The 15,954-nt window shown below is 37.9% G+C and overlaps 1 protein-coding gene across 2 annotated transcripts in view; it reads right to left on the reverse strand.

The window, feature by feature from the left end:
- The window catches only part of STK3 (serine/threonine kinase 3), a 393,987-nt gene that overhangs the window by 327,430 nt on the left and 50,603 nt on the right, over positions 1 to 15,954 (reverse strand). For both annotated transcript variants that reach the window (XM_053559237.1, XM_053559238.1), the window contains exons 2-3: positions 11,938 to 12,018; positions 110 to 238 (exon numbers count right to left, since the gene is read on the reverse strand). In XM_053559237.1, coding sequence (XP_053415212.1) covers positions 110 to 238; positions 11,938 to 12,018 — 210 coding nt within the window. The remainder of the gene's footprint in view (positions 1 to 109; positions 239 to 11,937; positions 12,019 to 15,954) is intronic.

Consider the following 15,954-nt stretch of genomic DNA (forward strand, 5'->3'; position numbering starts at 1 on the left):
AAGATGGAAAAGAAAATTGAACAGATAATCAGAGAATATGTTTTATTATACATTATTAGCAAAACTCATCAAAATGAAGGTAAACAAAGAAAATAAGATTCCTTTATACCTATCACATTGCTGCATTATGGAAATTTCTTTGATTATTTCCTGAAGATCTGACTCAACAGGTACTTGTTTAATTGCAACAACTTGACCAGATTCCTTATGTATTGCTTTAAATACACTTCCATAAGACCTAAAAAAAAAAAAAAAGACATTATTGTTTTACTATTAAACATCATAACTACCAGATAAAAAAAAGTCCATGAGTTTTCATTCATTGTCTTTTCCAATTTAAAACATTATTTAAATCATTAAAAAATTAAAGTAGGCGGTGCCCATAGCTCAGTGGGTAGAGCACCAGCCACACACACTGAGGCTGGTGGATTCAAACCCGGCCCAGGTCAACTAAAATCAACAATTGCAACAAAAAAAATAGCCAGGCATTGTCACGGGTGCCTGTAGTCCCAGCTACTTGGGAGGCTGAGGCAAGAGAATAGCTTAAGCCAAGAGTTTGGGGTTGCTGTGAGTAGTGTTGTGGCAGCACTCTACTGAGGGTGACATAGTGACACACCACAAAAAAAAAAAAATTAAACAAATAAGGAAAGTTAATGAAATACATCTGAACTGCTTCATTACAGACGTAAAATAATCAAGTTAATATATAATGAGATGCCATTTTTCTTATGTCTGAAAGAGACAGACATATAGTTTACCAGCTCAAACAAACACAGCATTGAGAAGATATAAATGGAAATTAAAAACAGCCAAAGGGGGCGGCGCCTGTGGCTCAGTTGATAAGGCGCCGGCCCCATATACCGAGGGTGGCGGGTTCAAACCCGGCCCCGGCTGAACTGCAACCAAAAAATAGCTGGGCGTTGTGGTGGGCGCCTATAGTCCCAGCTACTTGGGAGGCTGAGGCAGGAGAATCACTTAAGCCCAGGAGCTGGAGGTTGCTGTGAGCTGTGTGATGCCATGACACTCTACCGAGGGCCATAGGGTGAGACTCTGTCTCTACAAAAAAAAAAAAAAAAAAAAAAACAGCCAAAGGTCATGTACAGTCCACACCTATAATCCTAGAACTTTGAAAGGCCAAAGTGGAAGGATTGCTTGAGGTCAGGAGTTCAAGACCTGCCTCAGCAAGAGCAAGACCCTGTCTTCACCAAAAATAGAAAAATTAACTGATCCAATGGTGTATCCCTGTAGTTTCAGCTGCTTAGGAGGCTGTGATAGAGGATAACTTTAGCCCAGGAGTTTGATGCTCTGAGGCTCCAGTGAGCAATTACCATGCCACTGTACTCTAGCCAGGGCGATGGAGCAAGACTCCGTCTCACAAACAAACCAACAAAAAAAAGCAAATAAAAATTTTTTTAGAAAATTAAAAATAGCCCGTCTTTGCAACCATTGAGTAAAGAAAACAAAAAAATAAATTTTAAAAAATAGCCAAATTCCCAAATTAGGAGGAAAGAAACAAAATAATCTCTAGAACAGTGGCTCTTGGCCTTCTTAATTATTTTCGTTGCAACTTCATAACTGTAATTTTGCCACTATTATGAATCGTAACGAAAATAATTTTATGGTTGGGGTCACCACAACATGAGGAACTGTATTAAAGGGTCGTGGCATTAGGAAGGTTTGAAAACCACTGCCATAGAATATCAAAGTCCCAGACCCAGATAAAAACTTCATCTGGGGCTTGGCGCCTGTGGCTCAAGCAGCTAAGGCGCCAGCCACATACACCTGAGCTGGCAGGTTCGAATCTAGCCCGGGCTCACCAAACAACAATGATGGCTAGAACCAAAAAATAGTTGGGTGTTGTGGCAGGCGCCTGTAGTTTCAGCTACTTGGGAGACAGAGGCAGGAGAACCACCTGAGCCCAGGAGTTGGAGGTTGCTATGAGCTGTGATGCCACAACACTCTACCCAGAGTGACAATGTGAGGCTCTGTCTCAAAAAAAAAAAAAACTTCATCTGGCCACTGCATTAACACTGAAGTCAGGGAAGCCAGGAATCTCCAGCTTCATCTTCATCTGGCTACTGCATAATACTAAGTCAGAGAAGCCAGGAATCTCGATCTACCTGAGTTACAGATCCAAGGTCTCTTCAAATACTCCTTTTACTATCTTCTCCTCCTCAAGAGAAAGACTAAACACTCACATGTACATGAAGTTAGGAACAAGATCCAATAATTACTTACCAAAAAAGCTATCTCTGCTGCAACTCTTGAAACTCAGCTAATTAATATTTATTTACATGTTCAATATTAAAAATAAAACAAATATTTATTTGTTTTCAAAAGCAAAAACAATGAAGGAAGAAATCACTTATACTTTAGTATGAACTTAAGAAACAAAGTTAAAACCTTCTACTTGAGTTCTTACTGTAAGCCAAATATTGTGCTAGGAGTTTTTACATTATCAAATCACAAACATGAAAAAAAATACTATTATAGTCATTAATAGATGACAAATAATTTTAAAATAGAACAAATACATATGTATAACAAGCTCAGGGCTTAAATGGCCAGCTCAAGTCTGAAATAACCAGAAAACTTCTAAATGCCTCAAAAGAATTTATTCCTTATAGACACAGCACTGAAATTTCTGAAAATTAAACTGAAAACGCAATCTTCCTGAAAGCTGGATTATACAGCAAACTGAATTCACAACACCACCAGGTCTGATATGTCAAAAGTTAAGGTATTTAACAATAAAGAGAGGTACCCAGAAAACTGGTATTGGGACATTTAGGTAGATTATCATTCATCTAAGTAACCTAAACCTCCAAATCCTACCATGCCTCCTTTGCTAGCAAAAATCAACCCTGCCCTCCAGTCTGAGAAAATTAGCCTCTCAATGCCTAAAGATTCTCTCTACCTCACCCCTAGACAATCATTTTTCAGGAGAATGTGGATCCTCCTCTGGAACACTCCACCACTACCTTTCATTGTTTCTAGACCCATAATTACACTCAAATCCCCAAAAACATCAAGGATGACTGGAAAATCTAACTCCAAAGCAAATAATATTCTCATCAAAAAAGCTGTAGGATTTTTGCGAACTTTTTATCAGCAGAACCCTAAATAATGTGTGGGAATGAATTCTAAGATTTCCAGGGAGATAGGAATTTATAATAAGGATACAAGACCAGAGATTCTAGACACAGTGTGTTAGTTCATGTTAGGGGTGTCCCTAACAGTTTGCTCAGCTAGTTAACTGAAACCTGGACTCAAAAGAGGCCTACATAAAGCAAGATGCCAAGCAATCCTCCTTATATACATTGAAGGAAGATCAAAGGCTCAAGGCAATGAAATACTAGAATGGGCATATGTGACTTGCTCATCCACTTCCTAAATATGTTTACAGAAAAGGTCCAGAGGACACCCAGCATCAGTGAAAGCTCTACAGCCCAAGAGAGAGACAACAGAAAACCCAACACTGAAATTGACTCCTTGAATTTTTTTTTCTTTTTGAGACAGAGTCATACTTTGTCACCCTCGGTAGAGTGCCAGGGCGCTCACAGCAACTTCAAACTTTCGGGCTCAAGTGATCCTCTTGCCTCAGCCTTCCAAGTAGTTGGGACTATAGGCACACCCGACACAACGCCCAGCTATTTTTTGTTGCAGTTGTCATTGTTGTTTTAGCTGGCCCAGCTATTCGTTTGTTTCTTTTTGTTTTTTCTTTTTGTAGGCTATTCTTTTTTCTTTTTTTAGAGATGGGGTCTCGCTTTTGCTCAGGCTGGTCTCAAACTCATGAGCTCAAGCACTCCACCGGCTCGGCCTTCCAGAAAGCGAGGATTACAGGCCTGAGCCTACATGCCTGGCCTAGCCTCCCTGAATTTAATAGATAATGTCCTTCTCCTGGGACAAGGGAAATGGCAACATGTAACCACCTGAAAAAAGGTAGGTATGCTAACCATAATGGGTAGCAAAGCAAGGCTCAATTACAGTGCTTTTTAATTCCACATCTAGGTTGTTTTTTTTTTTTATTTATTTTTTTTTTTTTTATTGTTGGGGATTCATTGAGGGTACAATAAGCCAGGTTACACTGATTGCAATTGTTAGGTAAAGACCCTCTTGCAATCATGTCTTGCCCCCATAAAGTGTGACACATACCAAGGCCCCACCCACCTCCCTCCTTCCCTCTTTCTGCTTCCCCCCCATAACCATAATTGTCATTAATTGTCCTCATATCAAAATTGAGTACATAGGATTCATGCTTCTCCATTCTTGCGATGCTTTACTAAGAATAATGTCTTCCACGTCCATCCAGGTTAATACGAAGGATGTAAAGTCTCCAATTTTTTTAATGGCTGAATAGTATTCCATGGTATACATATACCACAGCTTCTTAATCCATTCCCGGGTTGGTGGGCATTTAGGCTGTTTCCACATTTTGGCGATTGTAAATTGAGCTGCAATAAACAGTCTAGTACAAGTGTCCTTATGATAAAAGGATTTCTTTCCTTCTGGGTAGATGCCCAGTAATGGGATTGCAGGATCAAATGGGAGGTCTAGCTTGAGTGCTTTGAGGTTTCTCCATACTTCCTTCCAGAAAGGTTGTACTAGTTTGCATTCCCATCAGCAGTGTAAAAGTGTTCCCTTCTCTCCACATCCACGCCAGCATCTGCAGTTTTGAGATTTTGTGATGTGGGCCATTCTCACTGGGGTTAGATGATATCTTAGGGTTGTTTTGATTTGCATTTCTCTAATATATAGAGATGATGAACATTTTTTCATGTGTTTGTTAGCCATTTGTCTGTCGTCTTTACAGAAAATTCTATTCATATCTCTTGCCCATTGATATAAGGGATTGTTGGCTTTTTTCAAGTGGATTAATTTGAGTTCTCTATAGATCCTAGTTATCAAGCTTTTGTCTGATTGAAAATATGCAAATATCCTTTCCCATTGTGTAGGTTGTCTCTTTGCTTTGGTTATTGTCTCCTTAGCTGTACAGAAGCTTTTCAGTTTAATGAAGTCCCATTTGTTTATTTTTGGTGTTGTTGCAATTGCCATGGCAGTCTTCTTCATGAAGTCTTTCCCCAGGCCAAAATCTTCCAGTGTTTTTCCTATGCTTTCTTGGAGGATTTTTATTGTTTCATGCCTTAAATTTAAGTCCTTTATCCATCTTGAATCAATTTTTGTGAGTGGGGAAAGGTGTGGGTCCAGTTTCAGTCTTTTACATGTAAACATCCAGTTCTCCCAACGCCATTTATTGAATAGGGAGTCTTTCCCCCAAGGTATGTTCTTGTTTGGTTTATCAAAGATTAGGTGGTTGTAAAATGTTAGTTTCATTTCTTGGTTTTCAATTCGATTTCAAGTGTCTATGTCTCTGTTCTTGTGCCAGTACCATGCTGTCATGAGCACTATGGCTTTGTAGTACAGACTAAAATCTGGTATGCTGATGCCCCCAGCTTTATTTTTGTTACAGAGAACTGCCTTAGCTATACGGGGTTTTTTCCACGTTCCATACAAAATGCAGAATCATTTTTTCCAAATCTTGAAAGTATGATGTTGGTATTTTGATAGGAATGGCATTGAATAGGTAGATTGCTTTGGGAAGTATAGACATTTTAACAATGTTGATTCTTCCCATCCATGAGCATGGTATGTTCTTCCATTTGTTAATATCCTCTGCTATTTCCTTTCTGAGGATTTCATAGTTTTCTTTATAGAGGTCCTTCACCTCCTTCGATAGGTATATTCCTAGGTATTTCATTTTCTTTGAGACTATGGTGAAGGGAGTTGTGTCCTTAATTAGCTTCTCATCTTGACTGTTATTGGTGTACACAAAGGCTACTGACTTGCGGACATTGATTTTATATCCTGAAACATTACTGTATTTTTTGATGACTTCTAGGAGTATTGAGGTTGAGTCTTTGGGGTTCTCTAAGTATAAGATCATGTCGTCAGCAAAGAGGGAGAGTTTGACCTCCTCTGCTCCCATTTGGATTCCCTTTATTTCCTTGTCTTGCCTAATTGTATTGGCTAGAACTTCCAGCACTACGTTGAATAGTAAAGGTGACAGAGGACAACCTTGTCTGGTTCCAGTTCTAAGAGGAAAAGCTTTCAGTTTTACTCCATTCAGTAAAATATTGGCTGTGGGTTTGTCATAGATAGCTTCAATCAGTTTTAGAAATGTGCCACCTATGCCTATACTCTTCAGTGTTCTAATTAGAAAAGGATGCTGGATTTTATCAAATGCTTTTTCTGCATCTATTGAGAGGATGATGTGATCTTTATTTTTGCCTCTGTTAATATGGTGGATAACATTTATAGACTTGCGTATGTTAAACAAGCCTTGCATCCCTGGGATGAAGCCTACTTGATCATGATGAATGACTTTTTTGATGATAAGCTGAAATCCATTGGCTAGGATTTTGTTGAGAATTTTTGCGTCTATGTTCATGAGTGAGATTGGTCTGAAATTCTCCTTTTTGTTTGGGTCTTTTCCTGGTTTTGGTATCAGGGTGATGTTGCTTCATAGAATGTGTTGGGGAAGATTCCTTCTTCCTCAATTTTTTGGAATAATTTCTGCAGTACAGGAATAAGCTCTTCCTTGAAGGTTTGATAGAATTCTGGAGTGAAGCCATCTGGACCAGGGCATTTTTTGGTTGGAAGATTTTTTATTGTTTCTTTGATCTCAGTGCTGGAAATTGGTCTGTTCAGGAGCTCTATTTCTTCCCGGCTGACTCTAGGGAGAGGGTGTGATTCCAAATATTGATCCATTTCTTTCACGTTGTCAAATTTCTGGGCATAGAGTTTCTGGTAGTATTCAGAGATGATCTCTTGTATCTCTGTGGGATCAGTTGTTATTTCCCCTTTATCATTTCTGATTGAGGTTACTAGAGATTTTACTTTTCTATTCCTCGTTAGTCTGGCCAATGGTTTATCTATTTTATTTATTTTTTCAAAAAACCAACTCCTTGTTTCATTAATTTTCTGAATGATTCTTTTGTTTTCAATTTCATTGATCTCTGATTTGATTTTGGATATTTCTTTTCTTCTACTGAGTTTAGGCTTAGATTGTTCTTCTTTTTCCAATTCCATAAGATCTCTTGTGAGATTGTTGATGTGCTCTCTTTCTGTTTTTCGAATGTAGGCATCTAAACCGAGGAATTTTCCTCTCAAAACTGCTTTTGCAGTATCCCACAGGTTTGGTAACAATGTGTCTTCATTGTTGTTATGCTCAAGGAAGTTAATGATTTCCTGTTTTATTTCTTCCTTCACCCATCTGTTATTCAACAGAAGATTGTTTAGTTTCCATGCCTTTGGGTGGGGTCGAGCATTTTTGTTAAGAGTTGAGTTCCACCTTTAGTGCCTTATGGTCTGAGAAGATACAAGGTAAAATTTCGATTCTTTTGATTCTGTTGATATTTGTTTTGTGTCCCAGGATATGATCAATTTTGGAGAATGTTCCATGGGGTGATGAGAAGAATGTATATTCTTTATCTTTGGGATGGAGTGTTCTATATGCGTCTATAAAGCACAGTTGTTCTAGGGTCTCATTTAAGTCTCTTATATCCTTGTTTAATTTCTGTTTAGAGGATCTGTCCAGCTCTGTAAGAGGAGTGTTAAGGTCCCCTGTTATTATGGTATTATCAGATATCATATTGCTCAGACTGAGTAAGGTCTGTTTCAAGAATCTGGGAGCATTTAAATTGGGTGCATAGATATTTAGAATTGAAATGTCTTCTTCTTGTATTTTTCCCTTGACCAATATAAAGTGACCATCTTTGTCTTTTTTGACTTTAGTTGCTTTAAATCCACATGTATCTGAAAATAAGATTGCAACTCCTCTTTTCTTCTGAATTCCATTTGCCTGAAAAATTGTCTTCCAACCCTTGACTAGGAGCTTTAATTTGTCTTTTGAAGCCAGGTGTGTTTCTTGCAGACACCAAATGGATGGCTTGTGTTTTTTAATCCAGTCAACCAATCTATGTCTCTTCAGTGGGGAATTCAAGCCATTAACATTTATTGAGATAATTGATAAGTGTGGTAGTATTCTATTCGTCTTATTTTGTGAGAGTCCATTGCTTAGTTTTATCTTTTGCATCAGTGTGGAGGTTTGGTTCTGTCCTTTAATTTCTGAGTTCTTACTTTGCTACTGATCCATTGTGGTGGTCAGTGTGCAGAACAGGTTGAAGTATTTCCTGTAGAGCTGGTCTTGTTGTGGCGAATTTCCTCAATGTTTGTATATCCGTAAATGATTTGATTTCTCCGTCAATTCTGAAGCTTAGCTTAGCAGGATACAGAATTCTGGGCTGGAAATTGTTCTGTTTAAGTAGATTAAAGGTAGATGACCATTGTCTTCTTGCTTGGAAAGTTTCATTAGAGAAGTCTGCGGTCAATCTGATGGATTTGCCCCTGTAGGTCAACTGGCGCTTACTCCTGGCAGCTTGCAGAATCTTTTCTTTTCTCTTGACTTTGGACAGGTTCATCACAATGTGTCTTGGAGAAGCTCGGTTAGAGCTGAGGCGACCTGGGGTCCGATAGCCCTCTGAAAGCAGTGTGTCAGAATCTTTGGTGATGTTTGGGAAATTTTCTTTTATAATATTCTCTAGTATGGCTTCCATTCCTCTGGGGCATTCTTCTTCCCCTTCTGGAATTCCTATAACTCGTATGTTGGAACGCTTCATAAAGTCCCATAATTCTGGCAGTGAACGTTCTGCTTTCTCTCTTTTCTTTTCTGCCTCTTTTACTATCTGAGTTATCTCAAAAACTTTGTCTTCGACATCTGAAATTCTTTCTTCTGCATGGTCTAACCTGTTGCTGATACTTTCCATTGCATCTTTAAGTTCCCTGATTGACTGTTTCATTTCCTTCAGCTCTGCTATATCCTTTTTATATTCTTCATATCGTTCATCTCTTATTTGATTCTGTTTTTGAATTTCCTTTTGGTTATTTTCCACTTTATTAGCAGTTTCCTTCATTGTTTCCATCATTTCTTTCATTGTTTTCAACATGTGTATTCTAAATTCCCTTTCTGTCATTCCTAACATTTCTGTATAGGTGGAATCCTCTGCAGTAGCTACCTCATGGTCCCTTGGCGGGGTTGTTCTGGACTGGTTCTTCATGTTGCCTGGAGTTTTCTGCTGATTCTTCCTCATGGGTGATTTCTTTTATCTGTTTCCTTGCCCTAATTTTCCTTTCACTTCCTCTTGCTCTTGAAGTTTTCGTGCCTGTGGAAGTTGCGGGCGGGTTTAGATGGATTAAACACACACGACCACTTGCCGGTTTTCCACTGTTTTAGTCCTCCTCTTGGGGTCCAGAAGTCTCTCGCTGACTCCCTGTGTCCTCTCAGGGGTGATGATAGGCAGATCCCACCAGCCAGAGATGCCTGGAATCCTATATCCCCAGACTCACGGTGCCCAGATCCAAGGAACCCACATCTAGGTTTTAATACTAAAGTTATGCTGGCTTCAGAAAAATAACACAATTGTTTGTGTTTTAAGTACTAGATAAAACATATCTGGTACCTTTTTTGGTGAGGAGGTAAAATATACCCAACACAAAATTCACTATTTTAAACATTTTAAAGTATAGAGTTCAGTAGCATATAGCATGGTTCACAGTGATGTATAACTTATATCTCTATGTAGTTCCCAAAGATACGGAATCTGCTTTTGGTCTCTATAAATTTATCTACTCTACATACTTCATATAAACAAAATCATAATATATGACCATTTGTATTTGGCATCTTTCACTTGGCATAATATTTTTGAGGTCCAACGACCCTGTAGCATGTATCAATACTTCATTCCTTTTTATGGCTAAACTGTCACTGTATGGACATAACACATTTTTTTTAATCATTCATTAGCTAATAGACATGTGGGCTGTTTCCACGTGTTGGCTATTTTGAATAATGACCCTATGAACTGGTCCCTTTTTAACTAATAGGTATTTAATCACCTTTCAATCATTTCTGTGGCAAGTGATTTACTTAAGTTTTGACTTCTTAGAGGGTCAATTCACAGAATTTAGACTTTATTAGGGAATCATCTTTCCTTCTAGATTTTCAAATTAGTTGTCACAGAGCAGCATATGGTACTTTCTCAATTCTTCAAATTGTTTCTCTGTCAGTAACTCTGTGTTTTTTCTTATTCCAAATCTTCTATATTTTTGTTCTATTTTCCTTAATCAACATCAGAAGAGACAAAATATTTTAGTATTTTGTTCAGATGCTTTAATTCTTTCATTTCTATATTTTTATTTTCCATTTTATTCATTTCAGCCATTCCTTTAATTCTCTCATCCTAGTTTCTTTTAGTATATTTTATTATTTTCCTAAGTACTTTAAATAAGTACTAAGTTTTACTTTCTGCCTTTCTTCTTTAGTAATGAAAGAATATAAAAACTAAAACTTTTTCTGTAGTTTTATTGTATTCCACAGATATTGGTACCATGTGTTTTCCTTTTACTGTTTTCTAAATAATTTGTAATATTATCTTCAATCCACTGGTCACTTTGGATTATGTTTCCTAATTTCTAGTGTGAGGTTTTTTTCCCATTGTAATTACTTTTTTCTAATTTGGGAGAGTGTAATCAGAAATTGTGACCTATAAAAATCTCTATTTTTTTAGAATTGGAAGTTTTTTATTTTATCATTAGCCCAGGAAAATACCTCAAAAAAGAGGAGGACTACAAAGATATATATATGTATATATAGTTATGTTTTTATAACTTAGAAATGTAAAAACTTCATAATACTTATCTGTAATCAAGTTTATGTTTAATCCCTCTCTATGTCTTATCTTTTTTCTATTACATCTGCCCAATTCTGAAAGAGATATACTGCAATTTCCCATACAATTCTACTTTTACTAGATTCCTGAAATTACTAACAGCTGTTCTGTCATAACTCTAAGCTGCCATATTGTCTGACATACATTCTGTTATACAATGTCTTTTATATTATTATGTAATATCCCTCTTTATTCAGCAGAGATCTTTTAACTTTATCTCATGATGTGGTTTTTTTGTTGTTATTTGTATGTTTATCTCTTTCTTATTCAATTTTTTATAAAAAATATCCTTATATTTCCACTTTTTGTTTTACATAGCTCTCTTATAAAACAGCACATAGCTAAGGGTGGTGCCTGTGGCTCAAAGGAGTAGGGCTCCAGCCCCATATGCCAGAGGTGGCGGGCTCAAACCCAGCCCTAAAAACTGCAAAAAAAAGAAAAGAAAAGAAAACCAAAATCTTTTGGCTTATTAAATTAACTGCCAGGTGAACTCTATAACTTATGCTAGTTTTGAACCCAGGGCCTCATGATGCATATGTAACTCACACATCTCCTGACCTATCTTGTCCTAATAAAACACCATGGCTCCAGGGAAATTATTTTTAGTGTGCCAGTCAATGTGTCAATGAGAATGCCACGTATGATGAACTAACAAACCTTCTGGAAATTATTTCACAGCACATTTCTTGCTTTTCCCTGATATATGTAACATGGCCAACTTCTCTGAAAAACACCATTACTACATCTAGCAAATTCTAATTTTAAAATACCATACCAACTGCCAATTTAATTACTATAAACATTCAATTTAAGCAAATATACTCCAGTTACAAGATTAACATCGTATAGTATTTTCTAATTGTTTTACTACTATCTGAATGCTTTCTTTTTTTTTTTGAGACAGAGTCACACTTTGTCACCTTCGGTACAGTGCCATGGTATCATAGCTCACAGTAACCTCTAACTCTTGGGCTCAAGCGATTCTCTTGCCTCAGCCTCCTGAGTAGCTGGGACTGCAGGTTCCAGCCACAACACCCTACTATTTTTAGAGACAGGGTCTCATTCTTGCTCAGGCTGGTCTCAAACCTATGAGCTCAGGCAATCCACCCACCTCGGCCTCCCATGCTTTCATATTTTTTGTACTTACCCTTCTCCAAGTTTCTCCAATACATCAAAAACTTCTTCAGGCTGCTTTGTCAAACTGTCTTCACTCAGCTTTTTTAGCTTACTAACGACAAAAAAAAAAAAAAAAAAAAAAGTTTTTTCTTTGAGGCATTTTTTAAATTTAAGATTTTATTTTTAATAAGCAATACATTCAGGGCCCCAAAATCAAACAATATAAAAAGTATACAGTAAACATTCTTTTTCCAAGCCCTGTTCCTCATGTGCCTAGCAACATCCCCCCCCAAATAACCACTTTTATTAGTCTCTTACAAAACCTTCATACAAATATGAATACACAATGTGGCCACAAAGTTCGTGACAAATTTTATGGCCCCCCTGTATATTAAGTCGTCCCCTTTTTAATATATAAGACAGCATTTTATACTCTTCATACTTACTAATATCTTATTTGTACTTTTTACTTAACAATACATATAAAACCTATGCTGGAGATCTTTATATCAGTACATACAGGTTGATCATCCCTAATGTGAAACTTTGAAATCCAAAATGCTCTAAAATCCAAAACTTTCTGCATACTTACATGACTCCAGAGTGAAAAATTCTACACTGGACCTCAAGTAACACGTCATAGTCAAACCGCAGACACACAACACACAGTTTATTCAGCTACCCTAATGGAAAAAGGAACTTCCCAACACTGTTCAATTGCAATTTATCTTTTCCACACACACCCAGATTCCCCCACGTAACCACAACCACAAAGGATAACAGTATGGCACATGTGCATGCCAGACACACCAACAACAGGCTCCTCACAATGCTCCACATGGGGCCAACAGCTTATATGTATTACTGTGTTTTTTGTTTATTCTCTGCTCAGTGGTATAATGATATTACTGAAAATGTCTAAAAGGGCTGCAGACACCAGTACAGGTTAACAGTGATAAAAGAGAAAGCACTTATGTTCATCTCTAGCACAGAAAGTCAAGGTGCTAGAGAAACTGGGCAACAGTTATCTTACAGAATAACTGTTACAATGACCACTATACATGAGCTGAAAAAACAAAAGGATAAACTGTTGAAGTTCTATGCTAAAAGTGATGCAGAGAAGTTAATGAAAAATACAAAAACACTGGATAAAGCTAAAAATGAAGATCTTGAATGTGTACTGAAAGAATGGATCCATCAGCATGACAGTGAACTCATGTGTATCATTTAATAATATGCCAATCACTGTGAACCAAAATAAACTCGTAAGCTCCCCCCTCCCCCCAGCTGACTATAGGTCCCCATCTTGGCCAAGAGGACCCCAGAATAACCCTAAAGCTAAATCACTGGCTATGAGGAGAAGGGTGGTCAGACACATATGGTCATGCCCTCTCCCTTTTGGAGATACTCTTTGTAACAATAAGATACTAAATCATTAACAACACCTAAGCAAAGCTTATACCACACCTGCAGGCCATCAATTTACTTACTAGAGAATTTAAGTTTTGGCAGATGTCTAGTAGTTTGTCTCTAACATACATCTTAAACTTAAAATGGTTCAAGGCTTTAGACAAAGCTTCATTTCTTTAACCAATTACAAATCAAAGAATCTTTAAACCTCCCTTCAAGCTACAACCCCCCACACCCCCAGATGTTCTGCTTTTCTGGCCAATCAATGTACACCTTCCACGTGCTGTTTTATGACTTTACATGTCATTCCTGTCTCCATGAATGTATAAAACCAAAACTGTAACCCAGCTGCCTTAGGCACATTTTCCAGGACCTCTTGAGGCCATGTATTCCAAGCCACTGGTCATACCCAATAGACTCAGATTCTCTTTAAAATATTTTGCAGTTTTGGGCCAAGCAAGGTGGCTCATGAGTTTGAGAACAGCCTGAGCAAAAAGTGAAACCTCGTCTCTACTAAAAATAGAAAAACTGAGGCAAGATCACTTAAGCCCAAGAGTTGGAGGTTGCTGTAAGGTATGATGCCACAGCACTCTACCCAGTGTGACAGCTTTAGACTCTAACAAAAAGTGTGTGTGTGTGTATTTTGCAGTTTGGATTTTTTTCCATTAACTTCATGAAACAAGCAAAGATCATGATGAACTGAAAATTGAAAGGAATTATAAATATTCAAAACCAATTCAAATATTGCTTGACAATATTAAATTCATAAGATTTGTCATAATAAAGCCTTGGTTGATCATGAAGGAGCAGAGAAATTCATTGGTGTGTTTGCCAAGGTCATTGCTGATAAAAATCTGACACCAGAACAAGTCTGAATACTGATGAAACATCACTGTTTTGGCGTTACTGATCCAGAAAGATACTGACTACAGCTAACAGGCTAACAGGACAGCCCCTACAAGAATTAAGAATGCCAAAGACTGAAAAACTATGCTAGGGCGAGCTAATGAAGAAAGCAAACATAAGTATAAACGCGCTATGACAGGCAAAAGTTTGCATTCTCCTCTCCCCTTCTTCTTCTCCCTCCCTCCTTCCCATCTTCCTCCTCCTTACTATCTTCAAAGAGTGAATTTCTTACCAGTCCATTATTATGCTAACAAAAAGCAACATCTTTTCTAACTGTTTCACATTTTGTACCAGGAGATCAAAACAAGTAGGTTTCAGCCTAGGTCTGGCTACTCAATACACAAAGAGCCAGTCTTGAGACAAGGAAGATTGCTGAGGAAAACAGAAATTTTTAATATGAAAGACATATGACTGTTGGAGAACAGGGACTCAGAATCAACCTCAAATCCATCTCTCTAAGGGAAAGTACAAGACTCCCCTAGGAGGGGCTACCTGCTTTGGGGCAGGATGTGTTGAAATTAAGAAGAGGCTATCAGCATTGGGCATACTAGTGAGGGATGAGGAGTCTTGTGATGGGAAGTCTGCCCAGAGGCCTTCAGAAACTTCATGCCTTTATCTTGCAGAAATTGTCATTTCCAACTCTGAAAGGTCAAGTAGGTAGTTAAAAGTTACAGGGTTCTGGTCATCAAGCCCTACTGGCCTGAGAATCTAAAATCTGAGAATTAGAGGATTATAAAAACACATAGGGGTTATCAAAATTTGCTCATAGAGCCAGCTAGTTACACCAGCAGCTAGAGCTCACTGCAAGAAGCTAAATGAGAACTGCAGAAGTGTTACTCCTTGATAAATGTTCTGCTCTTCCACCAGCTGAATTCTCATCAAAAATATTATGAAGGAAAAATGAAACAGGCAAGCAAAAAGGAAATAAATTTTTTAAAACGTTTACACTATGTACTTCCCCCAAACATAGTGGGGGAACATGGTTAAATTCAGCCATGTGACCAGTATTATCCTTACACCAATGAAGAGTAAATATAAAAACACTTAAAAACACACACACACACACTTTCTTGAATAGCATGCTTGTAGCAGTGAACAGAGGCATGGGTATGGAGGGTTTTCAAAAGGAGTGTAGCATGAAGAATGCTGGACCTGTTGCAGCCAATACTTGAAACAGTCTTTCAAAACTCAATTATATCTTCCTGACACAACCTCTGGGCTACCACTATGTTTCAATGACAGTGACAAACATGCTAGTGACTGTGAAGGATTCCATATATGAAGTAGAAAAAAATACAATCTCTAACCTCCTTATCTATGCAAAAAAATATACCTTCAGAGTCCATCAATAAGCTGAAAGAAGTAGATATTGAAGTTTTTTCAACACTGATAACTGGCTCCAGTTATTCATTCATTGACCAAGGGTGAAATAGCTGAAATGGTTCTGAATCAAGGTTACTGTAGTAATAGTGATGATGAAGATGACATTGTTAACACTGCAGAGAATGTACCTAAAGATGACATGAAGCTAGGCGGAGCATGATGGCGGACAGGACGGACGTGTAGCCCACCTCTCCCAAGCCATCAGGTGAGAGGAAAGGGGGTCTGGACCTTCCCTGTGTGTGGATTATTGGAGTGGACAGACAGCTGGAGACTCTCAGCAAACTGGCGGATTGCTATATATGAGGGGTAATTTAAAACCACAGACTCTGTTGTAGAGATTCTTCCCTGC

This window comes from Nycticebus coucang, chromosome 13 (assembly GCF_027406575.1).
Source record: "Nycticebus coucang isolate mNycCou1 chromosome 13, mNycCou1.pri, whole genome shotgun sequence".
Taxonomy (NCBI): domain Eukaryota; kingdom Metazoa; phylum Chordata; class Mammalia; order Primates; family Lorisidae; genus Nycticebus; species Nycticebus coucang.